General features: G+C 42.2%; 2 protein-coding genes across 3 annotated transcripts in view; one reads left to right on the top strand and one right to left on the bottom strand.

The window, feature by feature from the left end:
• Positions 1 to 16,747, top strand: part of LOC143415819 (uncharacterized) — a 272,397-nt gene that overhangs the window by 26,827 nt on the left and 228,823 nt on the right. The gene's annotated exons all lie outside the window — the stretch shown is intronic.
• LOC143415825 (uncharacterized) overlaps positions 1 to 16,747 on the bottom strand; it is a 36,167-nt gene that overhangs the window by 11,360 nt on the left and 8,060 nt on the right. The window contains exon 3 of one of the 2 annotated variants that reach the window (XM_076881246.1): positions 9,857 to 10,453. In XM_076881246.1, coding sequence (XP_076737361.1) covers positions 9,857 to 10,453 — 597 coding nt within the window. Of the gene's footprint in view, positions 1 to 9,856 lie in introns of both variants that reach the window. The other variant, XM_076881245.1, reaches the window with a different exon arrangement.

Here is a 16,747-nt window from a genome sequence, read left to right as displayed (position 1 = left end):
AAATGGCATCTGCTTCCCTAGTTGATTGATTGATTGATTGATTGATTGATTGATATACCTTTATTAGTCCCACAAGGGGAAATTTCATGTTAAGGCTGCCAACCTATTGCACGCAAGGGCGGCGCCATCTTACCCTCTAACCATACATACATTACACAAAAACATCACATGGTGAAGACAGGTCAGAGAGGTATAACAATGGAAGATGCACCACACGAGGAAAGATAAGGAGAAAAAAATAACTCCCCCCAGACTGAGCTCCAACAGGGAGATCAGTTTGAGAACAGAAAAAAAACACCTCTGCACATAGCACATGAAAAAACTCTTAATACGCCAAAGAAACACATGGCAAGCAACAGGAGTGGGTAAAGGGTGAGAGACAGACAGTGTAGACAGTACATCCGGGCCTGCAGCCTATGCGCTGGTCTCCTTGATTCAACGTCAGCATCGGAAGGGAATGTGGATCAGGGAAATTATTTTACTGCTATTGTTAAATAATCATCATCATTACCATTGCATTAATAATATAATTTACAGTATTGATATTGCATTCAGATGTTTAAACAGTGTGTGTGTCTTTCAGAAAGACTAAGTTGCAGGCAGGAGTTGACAGGAAGTTGCAGAGAGTTTGCAGAAGTGAAAGCAGAGTTATTCTGAGGAGCAGGTTAGACGAGGCTATTTGAATTATTAGGTTATTCAAATTGTCTGTTATACTTTTATATTCTTTTATTAAGCTTTTAGTAGATGTTCTTGATTAAAACATTTATTCAACATAGTACATATAGTTTCAGTTAGGTTATTACACATAAGGATGAGCCTCTGGTCTGGTAAAAGGTCAGAAGTGCAACGGGTGAGATGAGAGAGCATTTGAGGACGACATAGACACACACACACTCAGTTAGAGAGAATCATTTATAGGTGGAAGTTTAATCATGTTTTGCTTGGGGTTGCAAAAAGAGCAGTTTGTCGCAGAACTGCTGCTGAGGTGTCAAGATGACAAGCGAGCATCAGAATCAGAATCAGAAACTTTATTGTCATTGTCATGAGAACAACGAAATTAAGAATGGTCCCCGATCATTGCATCATCCCTAGCAATATCAAAATACAAATAAAACAATAAAATTCAATAAATAAAATAGATAGAATACTTAAAATACTAATAAGATATAACAGTAAAACATTCACATACATTCCCACACACATGCTTCAGACCGTGCATAGATTAACACAAGAGTGGCGTGATGGACATTTTTTTGTAGTATTCAGATGTGTTATTGCAGTTGGATAACAGCTGTGTTTGAGTCTATTAGTCCTTGCTCTGATTGCCCTGTACCGTCTGCCTGAGGGCAACAGTTCGAACAGGGAGTGGCCAGGATGTGAGGTGTCTTTTATGATGTTTTGGGCCTTTTTAAAACAGTGGGCGTTGTGTAGAACTTCCAGTGTGGGCAGTGACAGGATGTACCTGCCATGAAGACGAAGACAACGTTCTTTTAAACTGTGTTAAAAGTCATTGTGGTTTTCATTTGACGTATGTATATATTCTGTCTGTGACGTAAGAAGGGGCGTCATTAATTCAAACCCTGATGCTATAAAAATCTGTGTATGCTTTGATTAAGTCGAAGATCAATCCCTGTCTGCGAACATAGTGGTCTTCCCACGCGTGTATTCATTAAAATCAGTTGTTTGACCAAGATCTTCTGGACCAATGGTTGTTTGTACTCTCCTTCCTCAATTATGTGAACCTTAACAGGAATAAGCGTCGAAGGCGTTTGGAGGGGGAGGGGGGATGAGTGTATATCTGCATGTGTGTATATGTCTGTGTGCGTGTGTGTGTATGTCCAGAGTTCAGCTGAGACAGTGTCCTTCGCTCTGCCAGGCTAAGTAAACAGTCTTCCAGCCAACCCAGGTGGCCTTGCACAGAATGGGAAGAACCCACTACCCACTTTGAAAAGGGCACACTATCACTAGACAATACTTATAGTTATTACAGTTGGACAGCTCTATAAAATCCATGTGAATAACTTGAAATGGGTGACTGGGTCAGGGGAATTTCCCTCTCTTAGGTCTCAAATTACCTCGAGAATTGCGCTTGCAACATATCATACATGACCTGCAAAATTTTTCAAAGGTATTAAATCCTAGAGTATGAAAATGTTGCACTACTGCTGCCCACGGCCCATGGCTCAAAATAGCAGCAGTCCTATACAAATTCTATGGCAGTATTGGTTTATCGCACAGACAATAACACCATCCTGCAAGCTCGCTCCTTCTGTAAGCCACAACCGTTTTTCCTGCAGTAGGTGAATAGGCCTGCATGTCCGCCAGTGCATCTTGTATAATAGGCGATGTCTGTTGATGTTGCACTGCTAAAATGTGAACACCATGTGCTCCTAAAGCTGCCTCTTTTGCGATCTTATCTGCAAAAGCATTCCCTAATGCAACTGGATCTGCACATTTACAAATGGCAATTCTACTGGGCAATATTTTTGCTTCCAGCAGATTTTGCAGGAGTTTGTTGTGTTGTACAGGCTTTCCTATAGAGGCTGTCACACCTCGTCTCACCCACTGCACTACAAAGAAATGTAATGTAGCAAATGCATATTGGCTATCAGTGTATATTGTCTCTCTGTAGCTTTACACCCTTCCGTTAAAGCTAGCATCTCTGCTGCTTAAGCAAATATGAAACATGCTAGTTGTCTTGCACAGATAATTTTCTCACTATCTACTTCAGTAAAACCTGTTTTAGCCTGTCCCTCTGCTGTTGTAAAGCTCGAACCATCAACAAAGCAAACCATTCCCTCATCAAGTGGCACATCTGTTAAGTCATCCCTCGGCTTACACTCCACGTGCTCTCTACACTCATGAGAAGTGCCCTCCTCTTTCATTGGCAAAAGAGTTGATGGATTCAGAATTGTGCACCATTTTATGGTTATGTGTGGTTGTAAGAGTAACAGTAACATTAAAGACAAGTGTCTTGCAGCTGACAGAAATTTAATTTTAGTCTGCAGTAGTAGACATCTACCTCGTGTGGAACTAACAGTGTCAAAAGGGGAAATAAACTATTTCCTGAAACATTGTACAGCTTAAGCTGCTGCAGATACTGATCTCACGCATGGAGGCAAAGCACAAGACTCCTTATGGTTGTTTGCTGTGCAAAGACTCCTCTCGATGATCTCCTGGAAGCCCAGTAGCACAGTTCTCTGCGCGATGTGGACTTGACATGGACTTGAATTTTCCATACTTACTGTTCGTTTTGTGGAGGATGTCCAAATTACTAAGGTAGACCAAACAGGAGAACCAGTGGGACACAGCTTTGTTTCACAAACAAGTGGAGCTGGGTACAGGGGGATGGCATGAGCTTGCTTGGGGTCAAGGGTTCTTCCAGGTCCAGGATAAAAGAAGTTCCATAAAAATTCTTATCCAGTCTAATTCATGCTCCTCAAAGTCTATCGATTTATTGGATTGTGAACATTAGAGTTCAGAGGGTTTCAGGGCTGCTGGGCATTCATAGAGAACAAAATATTTCATCTATACTAATGAAATTTATTTTTTAATATTTGTCACATAGAGCATTGCACAGTGCTGACATGATACACAAGTCCCCCCCAAATAGGTCCACTTGCAGGGTTGTTGTTGGTTGTTGCTGTGTGTCTGTTGTGCTCCTGCTGTCCTCTATATATCACAATGAGTACCACCTCATAAAATATATGGCTCTTGAAGTACCGCCCTTATTGCCGACATTAAAGTACAGTAGTTTAGGCCTATTTAACACCATATACAGTTTACTTGAAACAATTTCATTTCATATATGAATGTTATTCATTTTAACGGTCAGAATGTGACAGGGGTTTAATAATAACAACTGTACTGCATTAAAACTCCACAGCAGGTGGGATATCCAGTCTTTTTTTTTGCCTGTCCCATTTGGTTCTTTAGCCGTCAGCATTGTTGTCTGAAGATCAACAAGGATACCCAATGGATTCATTTTGCCAAATGGATCATCGTGGCATTGCCATATTGGTCCATTTGATCGACCTTTGTTTTTATTATTTATTTTATTTTCAGTTAGAGACGGGACAGACATGAGTGAGGGATAGGAAAGGGAGAAAGAAAGAGGAAGGAAAAGAAAAACAGAAGGGGAGAGGGACAGTGAGAAAGGGGAAAAAAATCTCCTGGATCACCTGTTGAGGGAGAAAGAATAGAAAACAAGCAAAAAAAAACAAAACAAAGCAACATACCAAACACAACACCATCGCATTAATCTAGCTAAGTGTAAACAGCAGTAAATACCAGATATTGAATGTTGTTGTGCAGCACGCAGAATGTGCTTTGAAGTAGCAGCCAAGAAAGGTGTAATTTAAGTCTACGAGCAGTGAACACCCGTGTGCAAACCTGTGTGGATCAGCGCGCTTGTATTCAAATGGTCTCCCCATGTAATGGTCTGCAAGAGGATGTAGAGAGCCATAGCCCCGTCCCCCAGGGCATGAAGCAGGCATGGAGGAGATCCAGGCCCCAGACATCCAGAAGCCCAAGTAGGACCACCGCAGGGGCATCCGTGCCACCCTCATGGGAAGGGCTGTGGATCCTCAGACGAGGGGTCACCCAGTAGCCACCGAGCAGAAGCTAGAGGGGGCTGCACCGGCGTGCCCACCGGCTCTGCCGGGGGCCAGCTGTGCCAGAGTGAACCAAGTCGCAGGCCCAGAGGCCGGAGGCCCGAGGGCCCCCCGCGCCCCAGAAGAGGCCTGACTGAGCAACAGGCGCCAGGCCCCGCCAAGTAGCCACCGGGAGTGAGCTGGTACATACTGTACCTGAGCGCCCAGCCCCAGACACCAAGAACCACCAATGCACCGACCCCTGAGGGCATCAGTCACCGGCAGGGAGTGTGGTGAGGGGAGATAGGCCTCCACACTTTGGAGGGCCTGGGAGTTCCCAGAGAGGTGGAGTATAAGACCCAAACTGACATATAGACACAGACAAACAGGCACACACAGACACAAACATGCATTCCCACCCTCATGCGCACATATACAAACACTCAGCACTAACCTAACGTAAGGATTGACATAAATGGACATGTACACACAATCACACTCCCCAAACATACTCTATACCCCGGGTCCAGGTACCCTCGCCCCCAGAGGGGGAAACGGCACCCAGACCCAAGAGATGTTACCCTTCCCCCCGGGGTGGAGGCAAGCAGACCGTCCCAGGCTCCGCAGCAGCAGGGAGGCCAATTGGACAGCCAACATCTCCTCCCAGCTCCCCCGCCCCGATGGCTACCCCAAGGTGGGTGTATCACCATATACAGTTTACCTGAAACAATTTCATTTCATATATGAATGTTGTTCATTTTAACGGTCAGACTGTGACAGGGGTTTAATAATAACAACTGTGCTGCATTAAAACTCCACAGCAGGTGGGATATCCAGTCTTTAAGTGATGACCTGATGAAACTTGCTTCTGGGTCCAAACTACATTTATAAAGGCTGCTGTGTTTTTAACATGGTTTAATGCTTTGTATTAGGCAATAGTTTTCGACTCACCAACGGTATCTCCCGGGCCATCAGCGTGACAGCGCCGTGCCGTCTTTGCAGTTTTAAGGCTCAGGGAAACGCTCTTTAGCGGCCACGACCGCTGGCAAAAAGGAAAGGCTACTCTTTATAAAAAGGCAACCCTCATCACACTTTCTGACCAATCATAACAGCCCATTTCACACACATCTTTAAATCATCCTCTGCCGAGCAGCCTCTGAACCATGAAAAAACTTTCCTGAACTTTACACTGGTGTATAGTGTTACACAGCATGGTGTTTCACTGTGAGTCTGAAGTTTTGATCATAGTAAACCTGCATAACTCCTGTTGTTTTTTTAAATATAGAAAATAGAAGCATAGGTGGGAATAAAAAAAAAAAACACCCCCTCCCAAAAAAGCCAAACAAAACCAAAACTCATCTGTTATGAAAAAATTGTATAGTGTGTATAGTGCGGTGCTGCCTTCAACATCCTCCTTTTATTATCTCACACTGTAGAGACTGTAATAAAAACACAGGGAACAGACTTGGTTTTTAGAGAGAAGTTTGGCAAACAAGGAAAACTGAGAACATTTTTCATTTTCATTGAAATATTTTCATTACTTCACTTTTGCTTCATAGCAGCCACAGGATGGCACCAGAGTCCAGTTAAAAAAACAAAGTTTAAAATCTGTTTTTCTTCACACCCCTTCACGCTCTTCTTTTTGTTTACATCCAAAATGTAATTCACGGTTCCCACAGTTCCCAGGGACAAACAAATCTAACTAAAATCTGCAGTGATGAATGAGCAGAGAACCCAACCCCAAATCCTCCAATCATGTACACCTGACACCAGAGCGGTGACAATGAACAGACCAACCAAGTATTTTTTGTCTTTTTTTCACAGATTAGAGCTGAAAGAAGAAATTCTTCTTGCTGGGAGCCATTTTCAGAAGCAGATTACATACTGCACTAAATATTTCTTGCAGGCAGAAGGCTGGATTAACTCAAAATAAACTACACTGCATGTGTTCATTGTAATAAGACAACGTGACCACTGACTGAGCCCATTGACACAGACTGCCTAAACAAATAGTCCGTGTTTCTTTCCAAGAAACCTTTTGACATAACCTCAAAAAAGTGTGAGCTGGCGATGGACTCCATAATTGGTCATAATGGCTCAGACTGTGGAGGCAATAGTAGATACGAAGAGTCAGCCATGCTGTTCAGCACAGAACTTACGGAGCACCAACACTGCATTCCCTTTATCATGATGGCTCGTTTGAAATTTATTTAAAATACGTTTTGAGTTAAAGTTTACGTTTCTGAGTTAACCTCGGCTACACCTGACCGTGTAAAATCTGACATTAAAAATCTGAAATTAATCTGATGTTACAGATTATTTTTCAAAAATGATTATCTAATAATTATCTAATAGAGGCAGTGTCTTTTAGCTTGGTTACATCTCTTGGATGAATGGATGACAGGGTGCTACAGAAGAGGCTTTCATCTGATTAATGCCAGATATTCATGATTTTATGCAGGGTTTAATTTTTACTGAAAGAATGTTAAATATCTAAATCCAGCTTTGTGGGTCTTTGTGCTGTCACTGTGCAATGTGGACTGTGCAGCTATGCAGGAGTTTCCTAAAGTGTTGCTTCTATAGCTCTGACACATAGTATAACGTGGAGTATTTGCACACTGTTATAATGATTATTTCTTTGTATCTCTGCAGTGTTTTATGATAAAATAAAAATCAAGTGGAAAACACTTGAAATTGATCCAGTGGTTTGTGGGTAAAAAAAAAAAGCAGTTTTATAAGCTGAGGTTGTCCATTTTCTGACTTTCTTTATATTCTGATAGTTTGTAACAATCTGAAGTGCAAGAAGAATTGTGAAGTAATTTTAAAATATTGTTCCTAATTTAGGAACAACAACACCTGCTTCCATGTCTTGCATTAATATTTAAATAACTTCTCTGCTTATTGACAATTGTTCCTCAGATCATTATATTATCTCTATTTGTACGATACGATGAAGGGAAATACAGGGTACCCTTTTGAAAGTCTTTTAATATTTATTGTATTATTTATTTTTGCAAAATAGATGCATTATACTCTGTGCTTTTTCAAAGACAATGACACTTGGGCTTCAAATGAAAGCACTGGGGTGTAACATTATTGGAGACTATGAAGATATTAACAAACTGTAAAGATATGAGTATATGTGTGTTTCGATATCTATATATAAATTTGGATTCACAGAAATGCGTGAAAGCAGTGGAATAAAGGAATAAAAAGATTTCAGATGATTAATTCAGGGGGTCCGTCTAGACATCCATCCATTTTAATATAAGTTAAAATAGAGTCATGAAAGACTCAAATGCAACGTCAAGAATAAAACACAGTGAGACATGGTCAAAGAAAGACACTGTATAAGAATTCCCACGATATGAGCAAATGTATGTAAGGAGATACTGTAGCAGGAAAGCAGCTTCACATCTTCGCCATGTTCGCGATGACTGGAACGAAAAAAAAGACAAACAAGAGCTTTAAGCTTTTCTGCAAATACTTTTCATGTGTTTGTGTTTGCACGTATCTTTTATCTTCTTTACTGTCAGACAGTTAAACACCAGCGAGGCTGCAGCTGAAAGAACAAACGAAAAATGTCTTTTAAACATTACTTTAATGAAATGCTCAATCATGATGAATCAGATTCTCCTGCGTCTTAAGAAAGTAAAAATAAACTAAAAGTAAACTTACTGAAAGTAAAAAAAAGTGTGAAAACTGACGTATGTGGATAAATCTGGTATATTTACACGATGAATTCAATACACATTCATATCTGACTCTGCTGCTTTGTCAACAGCAGCTGTGTTGCTTCCAGTCAGTATCACGTGCTGAGCTCTTGTGCCCTCCTCCTCCTTTGCATCTTTTCAACATTTTCATGTACAAAAATGGTGATGCACAAAATCTGCCATAAAAATCCTCACACAACAATATTGTTTTTTGCTTCTTTTTTCATAAATGACTCATCATCATCATAATCATCTTTGTTTAGATGCAAGAAGAATCATATAGAAATGAAAGAGGTATAAATCTTCTGACCGAATCTGCTGGGACTGTGTGAGGTCCTGAGGCTAAGAGTAAGGATTTATCCACAGGAGAGCTGTTTTGCTGGAGAACAATGAACTATTTGACTGAGTTTCAATTATTTACAGACAAGCAAAACCAGGACAGAGAAAAAAGGACAAAACTGACTCAGTAAAACGACAGAAAATAAGATCCCATGTAAATCTGTATTATGTAGAAGTTCAGCCCAGCAACCAGTTCAGTTCAACACAAGTTTAAATGATTCTATCTGAACTCTGTGGAGCCTGATCTCAAGCTTTTTGAGTCTGACACTGAAACCAGAGGATCTTTCTGTCTCTTCAGATTCACTGTGATCCAGTGATGGGAGTGATTTCAGCCCTGAGTGATCACGCTGATGTTTGCACAGAGCAGACAATGAGGTGAATGTTTGGGCACATTGGTAACAGTGAAACAGTTTATTAGTAACGTGGGATCGTTTGTGTTCGGAGTATGAACTGAGATTCCTGAAGCTCTTGTCACACTGGTCACAGCTGTAGTTTCCTTCCATGTGTGTACGTTCATGATAGTTACAACCAGATGAATCTGAGAAGCTTTTGTCACAGTGTCTGCACTTGTATGGTTTCTCTCCTGTGTGGACTCGTTTGTGTCTTTTAAGCTCCCATGCAGTGGTGAAGGATGACCCACACTGATCACAGAGGTGCTTTTTAACCCCACTGTGAATCAGTTCATGTCGTTTTAAGTGATGTGATGTGGTGAAGCTTCTCCCACATTCTTTGCAGTATTTCAGTTCTTCTCCAGTGTGTCTACGTTGATGTGTTTTTAGGGCGTCTCGTCGACTGAAAGTTTTTCCACAAAGGTCACAACGAAAGTCTTTCCCACCACCATGGTGATGACAGGGTTGAGAACTGGATCCATCTGTGTCGCTCTGCTTCTAAACAAAGACACAAAGACAGTGTAAGTCAGTCCTTCAACATTTTTATCCTGAACGTCGCCTGAAATAAAGAGCATCTCTGCAGACGTCCAATTACATTTGACTGTTTCAGTTAACACACTCAGTTTACTGGGCTGCAATAACTACAATACTACCATCATAATACTACAGTAATACTAAAATCATAACTGACATGAAAATCTGAATAATCACTCAGAGCTGCTTTTCCATGCAGTAGAATTGCTAACATGCTAACACAGTTTAATGAGCAGAGTTGTTCCAAACAGTCAGGCTAAAATGACAAGATAACAATATAAATACATACCTCACAGTAACTGCACTTGTAGAGTCTCTTTCTGGTGTGGATCTGTTGGTGTCCTCTCAGGTAATGTGGAGATTTAAAAGTCTTCTCACACAGGTCACATTTATAAGGTCGTCCCTCAGTGTGGATAAACATGTGTTGTTGTAACTGTGCGTCTGTAGCAAAGTATTTGCCACACTGTTCACAGCAGTACACATCATGTCTGGTGTGAATGCGTAGGTGTCTATTTCGGCTCCCTCTCTGGCTGAAAGTTTTCCCACAGATGTCACAGCTGTATGCCTTAATTCCAGAGTGGGTAACTAGATGCCTCTGTAAGCTCCTACTGCAATTAAAAGCTCTGCCACACTGATCACAGCTGTACGCTTTAACTCCACTGTGGATGAGTTGGTGGTGTTTTAGGGAACTCTTCAAGGAAAAAGACTTTCCACACAAGTCACAGCTGAACGCTTTAACTCCAGTGTGGATGACCTGATGCTGTTTTAGTGAAGCCCTCACAGTAAAATCCTTCCCACACTCGTCACAGCTGTATGTTTTCTCTCTCTTTCTTCTGTGAGGTTTGTCGGCCTCCTGAGAGCGCTGACTTCTGGCTCCATGTTGGTCCTGCAGTGACAGAGATACAAACAGAGGCAGTGAGTGAAATGCAGTCATGGAACAAACTCAACCTTCAAACTCTCTCCATTAACACTAGTTTTAAGCCTAGGGCTGCTCGATTATGGCAAAAATGATAATCACGATTATTTTCACTGAAATTGAGATCTCGATTATTTGACGATATTTATTTAACCCTTTAAGACCTACTATAGAACCAAGTCCGCCAGAGCTTATATTATTTTTTTACATGTTGTAGTGCCAATTGTGGGAGAATTTCAAGTTGCTATACAACTGTTATAGCCCATATTTTAATAATATGTATGAATTAAGTCCATAGTAACTACATTAATTGCAAAACAGTGCAATAAACTACAAAAAAAATTGAAAATCGTTTTTGTTTTTTTTACATATATTTCTACTTGGAGAAATTTAAGAGGTTTATCCCTCAAAACTTTAAATACAAAAAAGTTGCAAAAAATAGTTTACAACAACAAGAAATTTATTTTGAGTGTCTTCATAGTTTTATTTTGGAGATACAGCAATTTTTATATACTGCAGGAAAAACGAAAAAACAATCCTATGATGCAAATTTGCAAAGAAAACAGCAGGTGCATCAAAACAAACTATTGTCTTGTGTAGTCTGGAAGATGAGTGGATGGTGGGGTGGGTGCAGTTTTCTCTGTGGTGGGGTTGGGTGGACTGTCCCGGGCTCTGTGGGGCCGGGCGGCGCTGCTGCACTGGGCCCCGGTCTGGATGGGCCTGGGCCCCCTTTCCCTGGCGGGTCGCGGAGTATGGGGGTGCCTACTGGGGTCACCGGGGGAGCTGGCCCCAGGGGGGGGGGGGGGTCACTTGCCCCTCCCTTCCTTCCCTCCCCATCTCCCCCTCTTCCCGCTCCACCACAGCCACCCACACATGCAGGGCCTTAGAGTAGGGGTATGTCACCAGGGTGCAGAGGAGGCTACCCCCCCCCTCTGTCCCCTTCTGGCTGCCTCTGCCTCAATTTTATCCACAACTTAGACATTCACATTACTCACACTCTCATTACACATACATATAGGATCTTGGGGGTGGGAACGATACACGGAATCCAAATTACCATCAGGGTGTACACCTCACCCCTGGCGTCGTTGCCCACCTCTCAATTTTAAATACACGTAGACATTGAGGGCTAGCAGGAGGGACTATGTGCTTACCTGCTGCTCTCTGGCAGGTAGCTCCATGCCCTCCTGGGTTTTAAATGCACCTTAGAACACACATGCATCAACACTACAATGAGCGGGTGGAGGGAGGTTTGGAGTCTTCTCTCACCCCCATTCTCTGCGACCTGCTGGAGCGGGGGGTCTAGGAGGAGGAGTTGGCCGTCCGACTGCGGTCTGGAGTGTGGGGCCTCCCTGCTGCTGCGGAGTCGGGCGGTCTGCCTCTCCCCACCGCAGGCAAAAGGGTAACACCACCTGGGTCTGGGTGCAGTTCCCCCCTCCAGGGGCAAGGGTACCTAGACCCGGTTCGTAGAGTACGCTTGGGGAGTGTGATCGTGTGTACAACGTCTCTTTATGTCTGTCTCCACGTTGGTTGAGTGTGGAGTAAGTGCATATGAGAGCATGAGGGTGGGAATGGATGTTTGTATCTGTGTGTGCCTGTATGTCTGTGTCTATATGTCAGGTTGGGTATCAGACGCCACCTCTCTGGGGACATCTCAGGCCCTCCAAGGTTTGGAGGCCTATCTCCACCCACCACCACTTCCGTTGCCAGTGGCGGACTCCCTCAGACATCGGTGTGTTGGTGGTTCTTTGTGTCTGGGGATGGGCTTCCAGGTACACACCGGCTCACTCCTTGGCGGCCGCTTATCGGGCCTGGATCGTGGGGCTCGGTCACTCAGGCGCGGCTGGCTGCCGGCGGAGCTCACGGGCGCGTCACTGCAACTCCCCCTGGCTTCTGCTCCGCGGCTGCTGAGTGAGCCCTCATCTGGGACTCTCCTCAGCTCTTTCTGGGACAGTGGCGCGGCTGCCCCTCTGTTGGTCTTCCTTGGTCTCTTGTGTTCTGGGGGCCTCTGGATGTCTGGAGTTTTGATCTCCTCCATACCTGCTTCATGCCCTGGAGGACGGGGCTGTGGCCCCCCCACACCCTCTAGCAGATCATTACATGACGGAACCTTTAAAAAAACCAAAAAAAACAAGCGCGTCCATGCTCACAGGTGTACACACGGGTGATCACACCCACAAACTACACCCTTTTTGGCTCCTACCTCAAAGCACACTGTGTTCTGTTGATCTTATGTGCTGCACAATAATGTTTAACATTTAGTATTTACTGTCATATTCCCATATATCATTGTGATGTTGTTTATTCTATTACTCTTGTTCTCTTCTGCTTGTTTTCTTTTTTCTTTCTCAACAGGTGATCCAGGTGATTGATATATGCATTTTTTTCTTCTTTTTTCTTTTTTTTTTCTGCCCATTCTGTTGGTTTTTGTCTTTTGCCCTTCTCCCCCGTCGTCCTTCTTCTCAGCTGTTTCTCTTTCCCTCTTTCTTTCTCCCCTTCTTTCCTCCAGTCAAGTCTGTCCCGTATTCAGCAAGTGAAAATAAAATAAACAATAAAAGGCGAATCAAATGGACCATTATGGCAAGGCTGGGATGGTCAATTTGGTAAAGTAAATCCGTTGGGCATCTTTCTTTGCCTTTAGACAATAATTCTGATGGCAAAAGAGCCAAACGGGACAGGCACAAAAAATAAAAAATAAAATAAACTATTTCCAGCAGTGCAATTCGAGTTCTAAGAATCCCAGAAACTATTCAGAAAAGTCAAACATGACTTATAAAAACACCAGTATAGGCTTTTAAGGCCTACAAGTAAAAAACTACATTTTCCGCGAAAATGACGTCACTTCCGGTTTCGGCCAGGAAATGGCGGACATGCGATAGTTCGCGCTGACGTCTGTTTCACTGTGGGAAGTGTTACGAACAGCTGATCCGATCGGCAAAGCGTGTTTCTGGAATATTATGTTTTTGTTCCTTCAAGCGCTTTTTATGCAATTTTTGCAAAGCTTTATGCGGGAGGAAACCGTGACCGAGGACAAGCTGATGGCATAAGATGTAAGTACAACTCCTCTGGTTTCATATGCAAAAAAAAAATATATATTGCGCTAGCTTACACGGTTCAGGTTCTACAGGGATTTAAAAATAGTTACACAAAACAGAGCGTGCTGCTCTGACCGGCTTTAAAGGGTTAACAATAACAATGTATTGAATAATGACTCTTAATCAGCGGTCTCCAACCTTTTTTGCGCCACGGACCGGTTTATGCCCGACAATATTTTCACGGACCGGCCATTAAGGTTACGCGGATAAATACAACAAAATAAAACTAGTACCGGTACCGAAAAACAGAAGATTTATTCATAACACATGTGAAAAGACCCAGGAAAACCGAGTTAACGATCAAAACGATAACAAAATATCGCTGAAAACCGATAAAAACCCTGAAAACCATACATTTCACACATGAGCCTCAACTCTCGCGGCCCGGTACCAAACGACTCACGGACCGGTACCGATCCAAGGCCCGGGGGTTGGGGACCGCTGCTCTTAATTGTTGTGATGAGTGTTCGAAATGCAGAGAGGTGCGCTGGATTTGCTACACGGAGCAGCGCGAGAGTAAAGCATGAGGGAGGGGCTAATAATCGGCTCAGTCATTTTTAATGATTGTTGAAAGCCCAGATCGTAATCGTGATTAAAATTCGATTAATTGAGCAGCCCTATTTAAACCTGAAGGTGGAGTGTGGCACCAAACACCTTAAAGGTCTTTTATCCCCACCTACTGGTAGTTCTAACACATTACATTCAACCTGGTGTTAAAAATAATTCATGACTGTTTAAACACTAAAATCATTCCCATCCCTCCTGATTGTACACACACACACAGACACACACACACACACACACACACACAGAGTTGTTGTTTCTAATGCATATTTCTATGATTTTTATAGATTTCTACATAATTATTCAGTGATAATAAATCCTGTTTGTTTATTTGTTTATTCAAAAGGAACCCCATTAGCTTCCACAACAGATGTTGCTCATCTTCCGTCAAATACAATCACATAAAATATTATACAATAAAGTGGATTCAAGATATCCACATAATTTGCCTCTTACATCCACAGTGACGTTTCACAATTAAAATATAAGCAATCAATAATAAAAAATAATAATAATAATAACAATATCAATAACATTGAGGCACATTACACAAATTTCAAAAACAAATCATCTCTTACAATATTTACAACAACTAAAAGTTCTGTAAATCAGCTTTTAATAATAATAATAATAATAATAATGGATACTTTATTGATCCCCATGGGGAAATTACTTGTTTTTCTCTGCATTTGACCCATTCACTCAGTGAAGCAGTGGGCAGCCCACTAAGCAGGCGCCCGGGGAGCAGTGTGTAGGGACGGTACCTTGCTCAGGGGTACCTCAGGGTAGCCGTTAAGTGGATTCGAACCGCCGACCTTCCGATCATGGGGCGACCACTTTACTGAGCTATCCCTGCCCCCTTTAAATGTTCATTGAAGTTTTGAATAGTTGCTAATTCTCTAATTTTATAAGGCAATTTATTCCACCTGAAAGTTGCTCTAAATATAACAGTTTTACAAAAAGTTACTTTTAACTCGAGGATTTGCTAAATTGTAGTTTGTTGAAAATCGTGTAATATCATTATGTATTTCATCTGGATACTGCAGCTGAGCAGAAATAAATGTGGCGTGTTTAACAGAATTGCTTTCTTTATAACTACAAGTAAGCCATAGAATATTTTAGCCTGTACAGGAAGCCAAGAAAGTTGATAATGCATTTTATCGATATTAGTATTAGAGATGGCACGATGCCACTTTTTAATGTCCAATACTGATTCCGATATCATATGGATATCTGCCGATACCGATATGAATCCGATATAGCGTTTTTTGTAATCAATAAAACTGTTTTTAAATAAATATCTTGCTGCATTTTGTAAAAGTTCATACTCAAGTTTTAAAAACAAGACACTAAAGCTATTCCGTTATACCAAATGAGCCCTTTCCTCTACTCCCTCTTCACCCACGACTGCAGACCTGCCGATGGTTCTAACACCATCATTAAGTTTGCAGATGACACCACGGTGATTGGCCTCATCAGTGACAACGATGAGGCCGTCTACAGGGAGGAGGTGGATCGTCTGGCTGAGTGGTACGACACAAACAACCTGCTGCTTAACAGTGAGAAGACCAAGGAGCTCATCGTGGACTACAGGAGGAATGCTGACCCACATCCACCCATCTACATTAAGGGGACGGCTGTGGAGCGTGTGAGCAGCTTCAAGTTTCTTGGAGTCCACATCTCCGAGGATCTCATCTGGACGACCTGAACTGCTCTGCCTCGGACCGGAAGGCGTTGCAGAGGGTCGTGAAAACTGCGCAGCGCATCGCCGGAGCACCACTTCCTGCCATAAAGGACATCTACAGGAAGCGGTGTCTGAAAAGGGCTGGGACAATCATCAAAGACCCCAGTCAACCATCACGTGGACTCTTCACCCTCCTGCCCTCTGGGAGGCGCTACAGGAGCCTCCGGACTAAGACCACCAGGAACCGGAACAGCTTCTTCCCCACAGCTGTCAGACTCCTGAACTCTGCCTCCTGACATCTGACCCACGTTAAACTCATGGACTGAACCACCACTCACAACCACTAGCACTTTATATAGCCTCTGTAGAAATTATCCACATATCTCACTTATCTTAACTGCACCACTGCATAATTCTGTATAAATAATCATTCTGTAAAATACGATAATTTTTAATTCTACAACTGTTTATAACTTGCATATTTCCCATTTCTGTATAGTTTTTTTTTTTCATGTTCTGTATAGTTTTTCATATTTATATCCTGTACATAGCTTGTACTCACCACAGCCTGTACATACTTATAGTTATAGCATATTCATAACTTACTTTATACCGTGTACATTATAACATACCATAATAGACCCATTTCTGTAATATACTTACATATCTATATTATTGCTAATATATATTGTAATATATCTATATCATGGCTAAAGCACTTCTGGATGGAAGCAAACTGCATTTCGTTGCCCTGTACCTGTGACATGTGCAATGACAATAAAGTTTAATTCTATTCTATTCAAATATTTTATAGTTCAGCAACACACATCAATCTAATAAACTTAAACCTGCACCATCCTTCCTATTCTGGTATTATAAAGAGTACTTAGGTTTTTTAATATTTCTGCTAACTAATAGAGT

This window comes from Maylandia zebra, unplaced genomic scaffold, assembly GCF_041146795.1.
Source record: "Maylandia zebra isolate NMK-2024a unplaced genomic scaffold, Mzebra_GT3a scaffold05, whole genome shotgun sequence".
NCBI classification, from domain to species: domain Eukaryota; kingdom Metazoa; phylum Chordata; class Actinopteri; order Cichliformes; family Cichlidae; genus Maylandia; species Maylandia zebra.
The sequence above is the reverse complement of the archived record's forward strand: the minus strand, read 5'-3'. Positions and strand labels throughout refer to the sequence as shown.